This window comes from Vanessa atalanta, chromosome 4, assembly GCF_905147765.1.
Source record: "Vanessa atalanta chromosome 4, ilVanAtal1.2, whole genome shotgun sequence".
Lineage (NCBI taxonomy): Eukaryota > Metazoa > Arthropoda > Insecta > Lepidoptera > Nymphalidae > Vanessa > Vanessa atalanta.
Window position 1 is genome coordinate 7,171,903 of NC_061874.1, and position 18,908 is coordinate 7,190,810.

The 18,908-nt window shown below is 29.3% G+C and overlaps 2 protein-coding genes across 4 annotated transcripts in view; one reads left to right on the plus strand and one right to left on the minus strand.

The window, feature by feature from the left end:
• Positions 1 to 65: 65 nt before the first annotated feature.
• LOC125063854 lies at positions 66 to 7,115 on the minus strand. Its single transcript, XM_047670518.1, has 9 exons — positions 6,870 to 7,115; positions 6,637 to 6,708; positions 6,310 to 6,560; positions 6,077 to 6,225; positions 5,756 to 5,945; positions 5,386 to 5,556; positions 5,123 to 5,308; positions 4,701 to 4,796; positions 66 to 4,115 (listed from the first exon to the last, which is right to left on the minus strand). Exons 1-9 carry the CDS (start codon positions 6,955 to 6,957, stop codon positions 2,646 to 2,648), a joined length of 2,673 nt encoding a protein of 890 aa, XP_047526474.1. The 5' UTR covers positions 6,958 to 7,115; the 3' UTR covers positions 66 to 2,645.
• Positions 7,116 to 7,559: 444 nt separating this feature from the next.
• The window catches only part of LOC125077575 (bestrophin-4), a 34,508-nt gene continuing 23,159 nt past the window's right edge, over positions 7,560 to 18,908 (plus strand). For all 3 annotated transcript variants that reach the window (XM_047689522.1, XM_047689523.1, XM_047689524.1), the window contains exons 1-3: positions 7,560 to 8,083; positions 15,907 to 16,017; positions 16,129 to 16,300. In XM_047689522.1, the coding sequence (XP_047545478.1) occupies positions 8,013 to 8,083; positions 15,907 to 16,017; positions 16,129 to 16,300 (354 nt within the window). In that variant the 5' untranslated portion in view covers positions 7,560 to 8,012. The remainder of the gene's footprint in view (positions 8,084 to 15,906; positions 16,018 to 16,128; positions 16,301 to 18,908) is intronic.

Sequence of the window (18,908 nt, forward strand, 5' to 3'; positions counted from 1 at the left end):
ATATTAAGAATACTTTGTAATAAATAAATCTTTATGATTAATTTTACTTTTATTTTTTTTCCAGTGACATGAATTTGAATATTGCATAGTATAAGAATTTTAACAGTTAATGCCTTATTAACAGAAAATAATACAAAGACTATAGAAAAACCTTTATGGTTTTTATTATATTGTTACCGTTACGTTGTACTAATAATTTAATTACACATATAGAGCCATAGTAGATACATTTTAAGCAGTAAACTAAATTTAATAACCTATATATTAAAATACAAACACCATGTATCACTCAATATAACAAAATTTATCACAAAATGAGAAATCCCAAGTCAGCAAACATATTTTAGATTATAAAATTAAATCTTATATTTTAGTGTTGCGACTACGTTGTTTTATTTACAATAATCAGATTATACAAATACTGATCTTAGAACTTAGTTACCACAGTTGCTATACTTTTTCTTACATCGAACAGGATAGTTGTAACATAATTACATATATGTTGTAACACCTGTTTAATCATTACAAATGCGGGGCGATTTTTGAGATGTCTACATAAAGGCAAAGAAGTATACATAAAACAATTTAATCTCTCTTTTTGAACTGTTTCCTAGAACTCAGTTTAAATGCAAGAACTACATACTATAAAAAAATCGTAAAAATATCAATTTATTGAAAACAAGTACTATTTCTAATTTTATATATAAAATAAAAATTCTAAGCATTTTTTATATATTAACTATGACATAAACAAAAGTTTAACATATTAAAAATATATATAAATTCTCTTTTTAACGATGCAGTTCTCATGGCACAACTGTCGACAAAAACTAGAAATATGATTATTATTTCCAAATAAAAAAGCAAATAACAAATAGACGTATTACAATTAAATCTCAGTGCAATATTGCTTAATTTCATCTTAAGTTAGGAACAAATAATTTGACGCGAGTTACATTCGAATGTACATTACATGGTCATATTTCTTGGTCCGCAGAAGGACAAATAGCAATTACTAGTTTCTGATCGCGGCTGCGCCCATAGGTGAGGTGTTAAGATATTCTGTCTTGTTACGGAACCCTAACGTGAAAGCAAAATTTATTGATCCGTTGATTTTGAATTTAGTTAAGACGTAACGTTAAAGAGTAGTAAAAAAACTCACATATGCATTTATATTAGTAGTTAGGATGTTACGGAAGACTTCGAGTATCCAGAAATCTGTCTCGATAAATGTTTCTATCGAATTACAATTATTAGAAATAAAAGAAAACACACTTTAAACACCTGTTTCAAGTCCCTGTAAAGCATATTTAGTTAATTGATAATGAAATAAGTGCTAATATAAGATTGCGAGAGTAAGTTGCATTCTATTGTTTGTTCCCAACTTTAGATTAAAACATGTAACGGTGACAATTTTTTATTTTTTTAAGGATAAACCGATCTATCGTCTATAGAACACATATTGTATGGGATTCTTTTTAATTATTACTTTACTTAAATATTTAATAATAGGTTTTGTAATGTCAGTTATAAAGATTCATTTACCGTGTTCATTATGAACAAATGATGATGGTGATTTGAGCTGTTAGAAAAAAATAGCATTAAACGTGTATTATTTCAAAGACAATGTTTTAAATACAGTTCTAAGAATATGTAAATGAAAAAAAAAATTCGACAGTATAGTAAAAATTATATAACAAATAAAAAATGATTGTGTGTTCACACTTGTCAAGTCCAGTTTTATAGAACATGCTAATTACTGCTATCAGCTACCAAAGAGTGTTATAAAGTATTATTGAAATAAATACTCACTATAAAATGACAGCATTACTCTGTATTTTCTTATTTCGGTATTTCTGTTTACCAAAAGAAAATCTTATGATGTTACATAAGATTTTCTTTAAAAGATATATTTTAATGAAACCATTATTCTATTTTATTATTTTACTGAGATATTGATAATGAATTGAATTTATTATGTTGCAACATGTTGTTCACAAGCAAGTTGTTAAATTATTCGTCGTACTAATATGTTGTTTAAGGATATTTTACGCTTACTAATTAAAAGTAAAGAACCAAATACTTTGTCTTTCGAAACACGAGAGTACACTGAGAACTTCGTGATAAAATCCAATATTTCTTTGGCCAAACCCAAGAGTTGGAGTTTTATAAAGCAGTTCAAGTGTATATCTCAAAAGCAGTTTTTACTTATATCTACTTTAATGTTAATTTGAAATAATTATTCCAACGTTTATACCAATCTGTAACAAATAAAAACAACTTTGTTTAATTACAAGAACAAATGCTTTTGTTATATGATATTAGCTACTTTTTATGCTTTGCCTTGAATCAGATGTAATAAATATTGTAAGGTTTTAATATATTAGTGATATCATATACATATTTGCTTCATAAAATTTCGTAATTAGTTATTTCGAATAATTATCATGAGAAAACTACAAGTGAACAAAAAGTCACAAAAGCATATTACAGAATAAGAAAATTCTTATGATTTATTTTCTACTTAATGATAGACAGTAAAACAGTATTTTTTCTGATTTGAATCATTATTATATATATCCCCACATTTAGCTTAATAACTATAGGAGTTACCCCATGTGCATATATAGTATGTTTATATAGTACTAATCCTTTTCTGAGGACTGTACATCTTGTATTTCATCTGAAATATTAAAGGACTGGGTGTTTTGAGTATCATCATCACCTGCATTATCATCTTTTAATAAATTTTCAATCATCTCCTCACTCATTTCAGAGTCTTTTTTAACATTTTCTGGAGAAATTAAACTTTCATTTAAGATTTTGTCTTCATCTAACATGTCAATCTTTTTAGTACTAGTGATTGTTGTTTCTGTTTTACAAATAATATTGTTTATTAATTCTTTGCAATCTAATTTTTCTCTTCTCGCATTGGATGTTTTGTTTTGATTTTTACTATTCTCCTCATTTTGGTTTTCACTTGAGTCGTCTTTTTCGTCAGATTTTTGTTCAGAATTAATGGAGACGTTTTGATTCTCTGTATGATCATAATCTGTATGAACATCATTTTGTTTACTTGTTAAAATTGGATTCGACATATTACTATTAATTTTTACAAAATTACTGCTGTTGTGGTCTGTGTTCAAGGTATCAGCTTCATTTCTTGATAAATCATTTTTTTCGGATGATCTTTCATTGCTATCATTGAGATCACTACTGCCAACGGCGGTTAAATCAACCTCCTGGTTATCGTGTGCATTTGATTCAAGTGAATTTTCATCAATAAAAATTGGATCATCGTTATCATCTTCGTGTAATATTTCAACATCATCATCATCACTGAGATTGTTACTCGTTTTCTTTGCAATATATTGTTTAAACTCCTTATTCAAATTATCTCGAACTTCTTTAAACCTAGTCATTGATGTTGTTAATGAACGCTCCAGTGACTTATGTAAATTTCGCATTTCGTTTATTGATCGAGTTCGTAAATGCATGGTAGTAGCATTTTTCTTTAAATGATGTAACCTTGATAATGAGTACTCAAGAGCATCAATGGCATCAATCAAATTATATCGATACCATTCTACAGGTACATTTAAGTCACAAATTCTAGAAGCGTCGGTTCCCTTACCGACTTTTGCGGATTTTGGAGTACTACGTTTATTTGGACTGCGACTCGCTTGGTTTCGAGTCACATATTTTAAAGGAGGAGGCGTTGCAGCCTGCGCTGAAACAGCGCTTAATTTCGCAGCAAATGTCGTGCCCTTTGATGTAACTTTTCCTGAATTATTATCTGTTAAGGCGACTATCGTAGCGGAATAACCTCCTGGCATACTTGGATTTGCATTAATCGCAAAAATACGGCCATCTGGCAAGCGATACATTTTGTTAGATGACAAGGTTTGGGGATCCACTCTGAACTTTAAGCCACCCGTGGTTGTATTGACTGTAACATCATTTTCAGTCATTTTTACAATGTTTTCAGGACTGAGGTCTGGTAAAGTGTTATTATTGCGCACAACCAGCGGAGGCGGCGGCGGCGGAGGCTTCGGCGTGAAAGCTGGGCCTGGCGTCATGCACTGAACGTCATCATCGCCATTATCTTCAGTTACCTGCAATATTATAAAAAAATATTTCTTTAATAAACTTTATGGGTATGATAAATTATATCTCACATTTTGATCTAATGATAACCATGTCATTTGTATCTTTATGCTAGTACAAATTAGTTCAGTCCATTTTCAAAAGGTGGCTCAGGCTATTATCAGGCTATTATCAACAAGCAGTTTTCATATTATTGAATGTCATTGGTATGCTTCAAAAGTAAAACAATTGGGTATTGTATGAACTAAATGGAGGGACATTAAAAGGCGGTTTTTAACTTGCAAGAAACTTGATTCGAAAGCAACAAATTTAGTAATTTGGTGGAAATTACTAATCGATATAGTGTATTTAGCACAAGTTAGCATACCACCGATTCAATTCTTTCACAGAAATTGCTCATTATTGAATTCCTCAAAATTCGAAATGGAATTCGAAAATTGTCTGAGAGATCGAAAAATATCGTTACAAGCGATAGACAGTACTTTGATTAATCTGTTTAGGCCACAAAAACTATTATACTACTAATATTATAAAGTTTATTTTTTTTATAATAAAATTTATTTAAACTATATTCAGAACTGTCAAAGATTTACCTCACACAATGGTTCCAGAGGAAAATCAGGTGTGCAAACAACATCATCATCATTAGAGCTGCCTGCAATTGCTGCAACAGCTGACATGTCTAAACCCTTTGAAAATTTAACTGCTCTGTTAATTTGACACCGGTCAGAAATAGCAACTACAATAAAATCTATCTTTTAAATTTTACATAAATTTAATTAAAGATATTTTATTATAAAAGTTATTTATCATCAAGGCTGACCGTAATTTTGGTAGCAGGATCATTGAAAACTGTAATTTTTTATCGTATTCTAATATTAATAAACAGTTAAAATAATTACTGACTAAAATTCAGAATATAACCTGGATGTCCTAATAATGTAAAAATTAAAAAACAATCATCAGACCAATTCTTGTATATGTAAAGATGGAAAATTCAAATAAGAATTAATACCTGTGTTAAATTTTCTAATGATAGATTAATATTATCATTGCTATATGTAGCAGTGTTGTTGAATCCATTAAACATGATTGACATTTGTGGTGGTTTGGGTCTTATCTTTGTAAAGTTGCCATAGGTTTGTGGTGTTTTTCTATCATTGCTAAATCTAACTGGATTAATAACTGGAGAATTTGGCATCTAAAAAATTATTATTATTATTACTATTATACTAATCAACTGAATATTTAAAATTTTATTAATAATTTAAAACTTACTCTAATTTTTTTGGGCACTGGTGTCAACTGATTACCCATCTTACTTGATATTGCAATAGGATTTTTTATTAATATTGCTTTATGTTTTGGACTTGCAGGACGTTTTTGAGCTTTCTTTTCAGATTTTATATTAACCGACTCCTCCATATTTATTGAAGCAAATTTCTTCACCTATAAATTTTATAACATCATTTTGATTAATATTGTAAAATAATTACAGTAACAACACATTTGTTAAATTTATCATAATAATCCAGCAAATTCTTATAGATTTTTAATATCCAACTCTCAGATTTTATATTTTTAGCAATAATATACAGCAATATTGTAATGTACATTTGCCATTTTTTAATTATTGAAAAATAATGACCTGAATGGTTGGTGGTATTTTAGAAATAACAGCAGCAGCTGTTGATTTTCTTGTAGATGGAGTTGATTCTGATTCCCTTCTCTTTGATTCTTTTTTCCTTACTTTATTTTTGCAACATTCAGAGTGATCTAATGCACAATGTTTTTGGTATGTCTCCTTTAAAACCAAATCCTGTGTTTCGTATGCTATTCTAGTTTGATAAAAAAATACTGTTTATTTTCATATATTTAATGATATTTATCAACTTAAGATTAGCTTAGAATCTTTCTCAATAGCATAAAATTAAAATATTATCAAATTTAAATGCAAAATAATACTAACTTGTTTTTTAAGTCACAGTAGCGAAGAACAGCCCAACAAATAGCACGAAGATCCCATAGGCATTTATTATTACATTTAAAACACTTCCAATCATCTAATTCTTCTATTTCTTTAATTTTTGGATTCCCCAAATTTCTTCTTATACATTTCTAAAAATAAAATTGAAGTATCTCAATATTATATATTAGGAAAAGATAAATTATAGCAAAATAATAAAAATGATGGTTCCTTACCGCACAAAACACATGTGGACATTCTGAACAACAATAAACTTGTCCGCCTTGTCCACACCACCGACAATACAATTCAGAACCATCATCACCTTTCTCAAATTCTCCACTATTGTAAAATGTATGACAAGTATGACACACTAACGTTCGGAGCAATGGATGTGGACGCATCCGACTCTCATTGCGTGCTGAGCATCCTAAATGACGATCACAAGCAGAACAGTGTAATCTTACACTCGTCACAGTATTCAAGTCTAAAACAAATTATTCATAATATGTATACAATTTAATATTCACCCTGAAATTTTATTTACGTAAAAAATAACTTACCTTTAAATTTATTTTTGTAATAAGTTCTTTCTTCCTCTGGTATATCATCCTCGAAGTCATTATCAGTTGGATCTAAAAAATGTAAATAATAAAAGTTTATATCTCAAAAATCAAACTACAAAAACAAGTTAAATTTAAATTGAAGTGATTATTAGTTGCGACAAACTATAATAACAAATAGGGCATAAATTTTTATATGTTATAATAGAGAAAATAAGTGAATTAAAACTAACCAGGGAAGGGCGGGAATTTAACATCTTCGTTTTCTTGAACCGGCTTCTCCGATACCTCAATCGTCTCATTATTGGCGATGTCGCTCATTATGAAGGAATAGTGTCCATAAAAGTTAGTTTATTATATAAAATGGATTTATCATCATTAGATTATCACTTGTATTGACAGCTTCGTCAAATTCTTATTCTCTTCTATAGTTTACGCAAATCCCCAAATTCTTACAATGCAAACTTATATTCAGCCATTTTGGCATTATGTTTTTTTTTTACTCTGAAGAAGTTATACAGATAAAATATATTTGTAATTTCATTGCAAAACATAAAAATTATGAAGTTAAATTATTCATATATATATTTATAGCAAAAACTAAACTTTAACCACATTTTCCTCGTCAATCAACTTCTAAATTTTTATAGAAATAAGTGGTGCTGACTTCTATAACTAGTATCAAATTAAACATACCACACGAATTATTATTATTCACAATCGAATTTTAAACGCGCTAAAATATATCAATAAATGTATCAAAAGGAAAAATAAAAATATATATAATTGTAACAACAGTTCGATTTAAATAAATCTAGAGTCTAAAGACTAATTTATATAATATAGATAATATATTTAATTAATGTACAATTCTTGCTTTACTCTATGCTTAAATGTTTCATTCATAATCGGTAGGCGGTAGGGGTGCGGGCGCGGATGCGAACGCGACGCTCACATTCGTGGAAACGTATATATATGTATATAATACATAATAGTATTTTACTTATTTAGTGTGAAGTAGTATTTTGAGTGTATTGGTGTGGCACTGCAATGCGGCTTTGTTTTGATAACTTTAATCTGCCGGTGAAGATATATTTTTATTTTATGGATAAAAGCAAATATTAGAGTATTTAGCAGTTATATATTTACAAACATATTAAAGAAATTAATTGGTGATGTGAAAGCGAAAGGTGTCTTTATAAAAAGTGTATTGTGTTATTAAAACAAAATCAAGAATTACCTACTTAAAACAAGTGGATTTAGTTTTCATTATCAATGTCAATAATATTAAATTTAATACAAACTAAACAATCTATGTCTGTGATATTATTATAGCAAGTTCATGTTTTAAATTACACTTCATATAAATATTAAACATGACTGTAACTTATACCGGCGAAGTTGCTACTTGTCGTGGATTTGGAACTTTTTTAAAAGTTTTGTACAGGTAAGCTGACTTAATAATTTACAAAGTTAATAAAATTAAAATTGTGGTTTATGCATATTTTATTTAAAAGACGGGAATGAAACATATATAAACGTCATTATTATTAATGTAACCAAATTATTTTGTGGTAATAATAATTGATCAAAGAACGAACGAAATAAAAAGAAGAACAATGATTATTTTGTTATATCTAGATTGTTTTAAATTATTCTAGCTATTTTTAAAAGTAATACAACACTCAAATGGGACGATAAATTAATAAAATATGGGTTAAAGAATATTTTCAATAAATATTAATTCATTATTTTATAGGTACGAGAAATACTGGTGTTAGGGATAAAAAGTAATAATATTATCTGCTGACTGCTACTCCAGAGTATAATCTATGTCTGTGAAAAAAATCATTAAGATACGTTTCGCGGTTTTGGCGGAATTGAGTATTAAACGTCCCTCCATTGAAACATTAATAATAATAATAATACATAGTAAGATTAATCTATGTACTGACCTATGACCTTTAATTGCTTAGTGTTTTTTACCACCTTAAGAGAGTTAGAGTCTAACTCTCTTAAATCTAGTCTTTAATCTCTTAAGGAATAAGTCTAACTCTTAGACTTATACTTAGTTATAAAACACACAATTGATATATCAAATAAAAATAAAATCACAAATCAATGAAGTCTTCCCAATAATAATTAACTTGAATAGAAGGGTCCGAGATGAGAGCCCTGAGATACTCCTGATATAACTGGAACAAAGAAGTAGCGAAAAGATTTAATGGTAGCCGCTTGACTACGTACGCAATTGAGAAGTTATACAACGTATAACACTGTGTTTACCGACTTCTACAAGTTTACTTAAGCAGAAAGTGCGATATTTTATCGAATTCCTTTGAGTAATCGGTATAAACGACGCCTACTTGATAGTCATGTTCTATAGAAGATGTCAAGCTATGCACAAATTGAATAAGATTGGTCTCTGCAGACTTTTTATTGGTCTAGGTTTATCTCGTTCAACTTACGTTTGTTAGCAGATCAACCTTCGGCATAATTTTGCTGTTGTGTTTCCTCGCTTTCTATATTTCCATAATTTGACCTAAGTTTATGAATAATAAGTTGTCACCCGCGGTGTCGCTCACGTTTAAGGGGTTGATCGCCAGGTGTTATGGAGTACAAGCTTGCTTCATACTAAATTTTATCAAGTTTGGTTCAGTGGTTTGGTTGTGAAAGATCAACAGGCAGACTGACAGATTTTAACCTTTTTAATATTAGAATAAAAATATATATTACTTTAGAAGTAAAGATATTCGTATAGATATTCGTTTCGATAATGTATTTATTTTTCCTATTTGTTTTGTGCTTGATGGCAATTTCTTACTTACACTTGCGGTCCAAATCCGCTCTTAATATTTCGTGAAATTAATTAATGTATCAAGGAAACTTATATACGAAAATAATGAAGACTGATATCGAAGAAATATAAAGGAAAAACAGTGAAGTCAAATAAAACACAAAACATTACAAGATTTATTTCATTTGTTTTTATAATCAACTATTTATCATCTAATGAACACTTTATATCTAAACAAAAATATTAGTTATATCTATTTCGAAATATCAAAATTAAAGTTAGTTTTAAATTATCGGAAATAAATTCATAAGAGCTCATAATTATTGTAATAACTGTTACTATTGTAAAGGCATTCACAAACCTTATTATAATGTGCAAAATTTTAATGTATTTCTATTTTCTTCCGTTAACAATAATAACCATGAAGACAAATTTAGGCTTTTAGACAACAAAACAAAGATAAGACATATTAAAAAGTAAAAACTATCTAATCAATTAAAATACCCACTACAGTTGTTTATAGCAAGATTGGTGACAAAATGTTCTAAGATTTTTAATTTTTATTAATATCCATATGATAAGGAAAAAACAATTTAAAATAGAATAATCATGAGCAAGAAATAGTATAGTTTGTCAGCGAACGTCGCAAGTTTTCGACGTGTCTTCGAAGCTAGAAATGTTTTCCTTGGTGGTTGCCAGGCAAGGGATTAATTATTCAATGCACCTACAATTGCCGTACAATTTACTTCGAGTTCAATGCACTACTGTAATATTTTCAATATTTTTGTACTTAATTTGTTTTAAACATCACAATGCTCATTACTCTTGAAAGTTTTAGCTGATATTTTTTTTAGTTTTTCTACATAAAAAGACCTGACTAGAAATAAATTAATAAATATTTATTATATGGTAATCTTTAAAAAGTTAAATGCGAGAAATTAAATCCAGTAAAATGCTGAGGAGAGAAGCAAATTGAATATACGATTATCGATCGATAATTCGAAACGAGCGAGTTATTTAAATAACAGCATGCAACTTATTTCATCAAATTAAAATTCGTGCCAAATGAGCATGGCTAAATAGTTATGCTTTTAACATAAGACCACAATACTATACACGATAAGAGTCCCCTTTAAAATGAGTTAACTTGTAATTTACGTAAAAAGTTAAAACATTATATGTTATATATTATATTCAGCACAAATACACAATAGTATTTATTTAAAGTAACTGCCTGTACATGTCCCAATGTCTTTTGTTAGAATACTTCCCACCACTACATAATTCACTATTTGTATTTTAAGTTCATGTTGGAGAATGAAAATGTCTTTACAATGATTTCCTTCACCGCCGATCACTAGTCGAAATATAAATACAAATTAAATAAAAAACAAATACACCACTATAATATTTCAAGTTAATTATTGTGAATGCTTTGTTTTCAAAATGTATGCTTAACCTTCCACATCCTAGCAAAAACGTGTGTATAGAGAATTATTACCTATGCCCATATGCAAAATAAATTTTCTGATATTTTTTATTAATCTACAATGAAACACGCTGTTATGGATATTTACGTTCAATTGTTTTTTAATAGAATTTAAATAGTCAATAGTCGTGTTAAATTAAATTCTTTATTAATGTTCTTACATTGTTTCCTTAACAGTTAAAGTATATTGAAAACTTTGAGCATCAATTATGGTACTAAAAGATTAAAACTTTATAAAGAGCTCATAATTTTTTGAGTATTATTGTGTCATTTTTTTCTGAATACGACTGTCGTCTTTTTAGTATATTAAATATGGAACATATAATCAATGTTATTTAATACAAATTTCATTGTATAACATAAATCCAACCTGCTTGTGGCTTTAGTAGTCATTGTTTTGTTCGATATATATGAAAAGAAATAATTATTTATTAACAGGAAATATATAAATAAACATAGTTCGTATTATAACTGAACTGTCTGACATCTTAATACTTGTGTTGTATTACAAATGAACAAACAAACTGAATATAAAATATATTGTTTACTGTAAAACCTTTAAATCTGTACTGAAAGCAATACGAGCGGTACCTAACTGGCGAGACTCGAAGATCGATAGTCCAGTCATAAACTCACGAGTTAGGGGAGATTCCCTTCCAAGTCTGTCCTTTGTTAAAATTTAATGGCTTTGTTATATGAACCAAACGTTAAATTTTTAAAAAAATTGCCCTTCCTTTTTTAATTTTACGGACTTTATTATTTTTAATGGTTCCAATGTTATATAATAACACAACTGTATTATGTGGCTATTTGCTTCTTCACAATGACAACTATTGTTTTGTTCAATAAATATAGAATTAAATAACGATTCTAATAATTGATGAACGAATGAACATAGTAGGTAGTTACTCATTATTCGAAATTACATTTTTTATGTTTTTATTAACTTCATTGTTATCTATACGTATAATAAAATTGGAGAGTCTGTTTGTAATATTATAATATCCTCTTTTTACTATATGCATATGTACACGGTACATATAAAAATATTTTTTTTTTAAGTTTTTGTCTGTCTGTCTGTTTGTTCCGGCTAATCTCTGGAAAGGGTGGAACGATTTTGACCGGACTTGCACTGGCAGATAGCTGATGTAATAAGGAGTAACTTAGGCTACAACAATAACGTTTTTGTTAAATTCAAATGCGCACGAAGTCGCGGACACAGCTACTTTATAATAAAAAAAAACCTAATTTGTTATTACAATATATTTATATAACGTAATTTCTATCTTAACCGTTCTAAATTTTATTTATGGATTTGAAGTTTTTATTTTAAGCTATTCAATTTGAGCTCAAATTATATGAGTCACGAAAAATACATTCCTGTATGTTAGTTACTCAGTATATACTCATTATAATCAAGCAACTTTTTTTATTATGTGACAAAAAAAAACATTAGTCAAGATATGTCCGCAAAGATTTTCTTGATTATCTTATCACATTTTGTTGCTTAAATATTGAAATAATGATTCATTGCATTTTAGCAAAATAAGATAAAAAAATATACCTAATAACTAAAATGTCATTCGCGAGGAGGCACGAGAAGTAGTATTATAGTAATCTCATGAAGTTCATGACCTGTCTGCGAAGTGCTGTTGGCGCCATTCCTTGAAAATAAACAGAAACTTGGCGACATCGAGACAAACTTATGTAGATCTCGGGATCGATAGAGAAAAAATGATCTTGTATCATTCTAAAAAGATCTTTCATTGAATCGGATGGTAACTGACTCATTGCACGTTGCTATTTTAGTGTAATGTTAATTTGATTTTGTTCTTCATACTATTTGTGCTTTGAGCTTTGTTCCGTTTTGCAGTGAGAGAATTATTGCTGAATATAAAAAATAAAAGTTTTTTGACTTGTCACACCGTTTAACTTATGATTTTCTTTCACAGTTTAATGCTTGTCTAATTAATGATTAGTTAATCGTTAAATATCGAAAGTTAGTCATTAAAATGATACATGCTCAACACGCTCCTCCTCGTAGGTAGGGAGTCGTTCTGATTAACCAATTTTGTGATCACGAAGCTCTCTCATCTAAAACCCAATGAGAGAAAAGAGGCAATGTTCTTGTTAAAATTGAATAGATAAATAGTTCTTATCAAAAAATGACACATAGTTATTTGATAACTTATTTCTATGTTTATCGTCCTATTTAAAATATTCACTACGACGAAACCGAAACGAAATTAGTGTATTCCTCATCGGTGTCACGGATTTTTATAGAGCGCGATGACGTAATATCCTATCCGTGATTCCTATGCCATGTTTGGTTATTACGTATGAGAGGTATTACTTACCAGAGAATTTGAGTTGAACATTAGTTATACTTAAAGAGTTACATTTGCACAATTCAACTCGTTGAGATGATGACATACGCCTACTCAGAGTTGTTATGCTTTTATATAAAACATGTAGGATTTTCTTGATTACATATTATGAGAATATTTCCATATACATGTTACTTGTGTAACTTCAATAAATTCAACTTACAAGTTATTTTACTTACAGTAGTTTTAGTTCGTTTGTTATGTTTTACAGTAGAAAGAAGATTATCAAAATCAAAATATATTTTATTAAAATAGGCTTTTACAAGCGTTTTTGTATCGTCATTTAACAAATTATATTAAGTGAAGCTACCACCGGTTCGTAATGCAGATTCTACCGAGAAGAAACGGCAAGAAACTCAGTAGCTACTCTTTTTCAACATTTAAAAGTACATAGTCATGTTAGTTAAATACAATTATATACCTATGTATATAATACATCCTACCTGGAAGTCAACTAGTAATAATTCCACGCTTTTCTTTTTTCACGATTTTCACACAAAAATAGAAAAAAAAAACAATAATTTTTTGGGGATCCCCATACTTAGAACTGAAACTCAAAAAAATTTTTTTCTTCAAAGCCATACATGTGGGGTGTCTATGGATAGGTCTTCAAAAATGGTATAGAGATTTCTAATATCATTTTTTTCTTAACTGAATAGTTTGGGGGGGAGACACTTCCAAAGTGGTAAAATGTTCCCACCTCCCCCTGTAACTTCGAAAATAAGAGAATGACAAAACTAAAAAAAATATCTGATGTACATTACCGTGCAAACTTTCACCGAAAATTGGTTTGAACGAAATCTATTAAGTATTTTTTTTTAAATACGTCATAAATCGTAAACCGCAATGTACCTTTCATTCAATCAACTCAAAAATAAAAATTGAATATCATAAACAGAAACCTTTTTACTTGCTGTTACGGAACCCTTCATGGGCGAGCCCGACTCGCACTTGGTCGCTTTTTTATTTATCATCCATATAATCTTGTATTGAATAATATGCCTTCTGTACCAATGTCTTATTTACAAATGATTTTAAATTTATGAATTGGCAAAGCTAGAATATCTGCGGAATAAATATAATCTCTATTTTTTGCCTAATTTTCCATTTATTTCCTTGTTTTTCTTTTCTTTGCTTTAAATTAAATGTAAGCAGTAGCGTTGCAAGGAGGATATGGACACCTGTGCGAAAAAAACGAGGCTTGTTGTTTAAACGTTTATCAACCCTAAAACTAGTTCGTTCGTTGTGCCCCTTAGCTTTGGGACTTTGGTGCATCTCACCATCTTGCTATGTGGTAGCTTCGTTACTGATTGTATGACTGAAACTACTTTTTATACTCACGTGTCAAGTCAGAAATGAGATCAAATACATTCCAATGCAATAATAGTAGATATTAAACCTGCCCTTTTAAAAATATGAAGACAAAACGTAACGTAAACGTAAGCTGCCGTGATCCCAAAATGCAGATAACTTACTTAGCTTAACTTACTTCATCTAACTGATTGATCTAGTTGTCAGATTGAAGAAAATTCCAGCCATACGGGCATCGTGCGCATCAGGGACAAAGAAGGATTTAATCGATGCTGAAAAGTATCATATATTTATACTTACTATTCGTTACAATTATTTATTTCGAACTGAACGTTCGACTTTCAAGGTGCACTTTTATTTATGTTTCTTTTTTTCGTTTGGTTCAAAATATTCGGATTATAAAATTTATTAACTCAAATCCTCTCAAGTCTCTTCTGTTATCTCTTATTAGACCTGGTTATCTTCCTAGAAATATGTGATAGGTTTTTTTTTATTCGAAAGTCACTTTTATCAATTATAAAAAGGTATTATTGATCCAAAAATAATAGCAAATAAAAACCACAATTGATTCGTTCAGATGTCAAATTTCACAAGTTCTAATCGTTATCCCACGCTGTGATGAGTAGGCATTAGTATTTTTCTAATGTTTAGTAAGAAGAGTGTTCAGAAATCATATGTTTATTACACGATTGCTGCTGTGTACAGAGCTCAAATTATTTTCATAATAGAACATTGTGTGAGTCGAGACAACTGTTGCAATAAATCCGGATAAGATTGCCAGGAAGAGTCAGAGTTAAAAGAATTATGTTCCCGCAAATACATCTAATAATATACAATATACGAATCTGACTAAACGCATATGTGACAGCGAAAATGTTTACTTCAGTGTATGTTATCTATGAAATATAAAATCCAAATGGTCGAAACTTCAATCTTTTGCAAATTCCGATTGATGGGCTAAATTGGCGTGAAGTAAATGAATATGTCATGTGTGAGTCAGTGTGGGTTTTGTTTGCTGACGTCACGTTTGCTCATGTAACGGAGTTATAATGTAATAAAACAACTCAATTGCTCTTGAAAGTGCAATTATAATTCCGTAATAAATATTTGGAGGTATGATACCCATTTATTTTGAACGAACTTATTTTTTCGTTATTAAAATAATCTAAATATATGATTTATAAATCCTCTAAAACAATTATTTTGTGTGATAAAAGATATACTGTAATAATTTCTATGAAAACAATGAAAATAATTAAATTCTTAAACATTTGTTTTATTTTCAGATGGCGGGGCAGTATTTACAAATTAGTATGGCTGGATTTATTAGTATTTTTACTATCATACTATACACTTAATTTAATTTATCGATTGCTGTTAGATGAAGGATCTAAAAGGTAGTTTATTTTTCAATCAGTTGCGCTGGATTAAAGACATAGCCTGTCAATTAAAAATGAATTACAATTATATTATTATAGCAATAAAATAACCACATTATAATTTTACAGGACATTTGAAGGAGTGGTAAACTATTGTAGTTTTCATGGTAATGTCATTCCATTGTCTTTCGTGCTCGGTTTCTATGTAACTGTTGTCATGAATCGATGGTGGAACCAATACACGACCATACCATGGCCAGATTCGATCGCTGTCTTTGTATCTGCAAGTATACACGGACAGGTAAGAAATTATCATAATACATATGCATGCATGCAGATGAAAATCGTGTTCACTATTAATATACAGTTACTAAGTTTTATGGCAAAATAACTATGACAATAAATAAATATTTTTCTAGCTGTATACATATTTCCTATTTTTTTTTTATGGCATTGGTTAGCGGACGAGCATATGGGCCACCTGATGGTAAGTGGTCATCACCGCCCATAGACAAAGGCGCTGTAAGAAATATTAACCATTCCTTACATCACCTATGCGCCACCAACCTTGGGAACTAGGATGTTATATCCCTTGTGCCTGTGATTACACTGGCTCACTAACTGTACTATAAGTATATGAGAGAGAGTTACGGTCGAATAGTGAAAAGTCACTTAAATATTTAAGTCCAACTCAATTATTTAAGACGCTGTTAACTTAAAATTTCGCATAAAAACGTCAATATTAAGCATTAATTAATTAAATTTGAGAGTGACTCAAAAATGCAAGATTTTACTTTGAGTGGTGTTTACCACTCAAAGTAAAATCTTGCATTTACAATATTAGTAGGGATACATATTTTTTGTTGAAATTTTAGGTTGATATCATATCATAGCTTTATGCACAATACAGAGTGAATTATAACACGATAAGATAATATAAAAAACAAACCAAAACTTATCTGAAGTTGAAAATTTGGTGATGTATGAAACTCGAAAATACTTAGCACTGATATCTACTCCGGTGATAATGCTATGTTACGTATTACGAGCAGGTTCGATAGAGTTTTATATGTAGATAATAATAATGTAGTCTACGTGGCAAAGTGACCTTGAATGAGGTCTATGAATAACAATATGGCCTAGTATTTAGCGGCCACACGTAAAAAAATCTACGTGGAACCTAGATTACCTAGTTTTGCAATATTTATACATTAGCGGTTTTATTTTTGAATAGTATTTTAATGATTTTCTAATAGACTGTTTCTAGTTCATACTATCGGTAGTCTATTTTAAAGTACTGAGTAAATGTATAAGGTAGATTGTTGGAATATTTATGAATCAATGAAAGTTATATTATGAAGTACATTAGCGATTTAGAGATAACTTCATGTAGTTTGCGCAGTATATTGAGTGTTCGATTTAATAGACTTACTTTATTGTACATCACGAAGATACATTCCATTATATTTCTTAGGACTCATAAGTAGTTGTATTATTAAATTAACGGTACTGTCTCATTTATTTCATCCTCATCTATAATTCCATTTTATCACACTAATATTGAATGTATATATAGAAATATTCAGAAAAATTGAAAATGTGATTAGGAAGTCACGATAAACGATATTAATAAGGATTTATTTTAGCAGTTACCTATTAATAATAATAATATAATCAAATGGTTCTATTTACTCGTTGTATAAGAGTTTTAGGATAAGCGGAAACATAAAAACAAACGATAATTATATTACACACGTGTGATAGTGAACACAAAGAAATTAGTTTTTATATGTCTGATAGCTTAACTTTATGCCCGAACTCGTTTGAATATTGTTTACCTTAAATAACAAAGCTACAAGGTTACCTGCTTCACCTTCCATATATCAGATTGACATGAATTCACACCTAGAAGTGTGGTAACTGTACGACGAATAACTGATGACGTAACGACTAACGATAAGGACACGCAACGACTCAGCTGACTAACATCTATTCCTTAAGTAGATTGTGAACGGAAGTGTTATTCTGAAAGACCTCACTTCGTATCTCATTCATGAAATTATAAAACCGACTTGCGTTAATATGCTATTTTGTTTCTTTTTTCCTTTAAATGTCGTGTATTACTTAACCTCATATATTATGTCATAGGATGACTCGTGTCCAATCTGAACCATCCAGGGAACTTAACTTAAACTTAATTAAATTTAATTTGAGTGCAGTGTATTATTATCTATCAATTATTTTGTGAAATACGAAGTAGGCCTTAAGTTAAAATACAATTGATGTCGTTCGGTATAATTTGAATCTACATCAGTAGAACCGTTCTACCTAATTTGACATAAAGTTGAATGATTTTCTGATTATTATTTCAAGCTTAGTTACTAGCATTTTGTTCAGTTACTTGTTAGTATGGGTTAAACGTTGTAATTATTTGAGCTAAAATTTTGAATTCACTTGGTGGCTGGTGCATCTGGTACGTATATTACTATTATACATTAATTTAACAACTTTGTAATTTTTGCCATATTGAACACAGTTAAGATAACGTTTAATCAATATTATATAATTCATTATTTCCTGACTTCGATGCGACTTCATTTGATAACATCTGTATACGATTGATAAATTAAACGTGGACTTGTCAATATATATTTTTCTAATCGATTTATTTCTCGGTAATAACATATAATATAATAAATGATTGTTCGTTATCGTCATTTCGATATTATCAAATACTTCCGCATTGAGATACCTTGGTAAAACACGTTCATTTTTTTAATTAACCATCTATAATATTAAATCAGGTTTGGACAGTTATTTAAATATACAATTTTTAACTATGAGGCAAAAATGGTTAGTTATTTTACTGTAATAATTTATATGAGGTGACATATATACAATAGATGTTT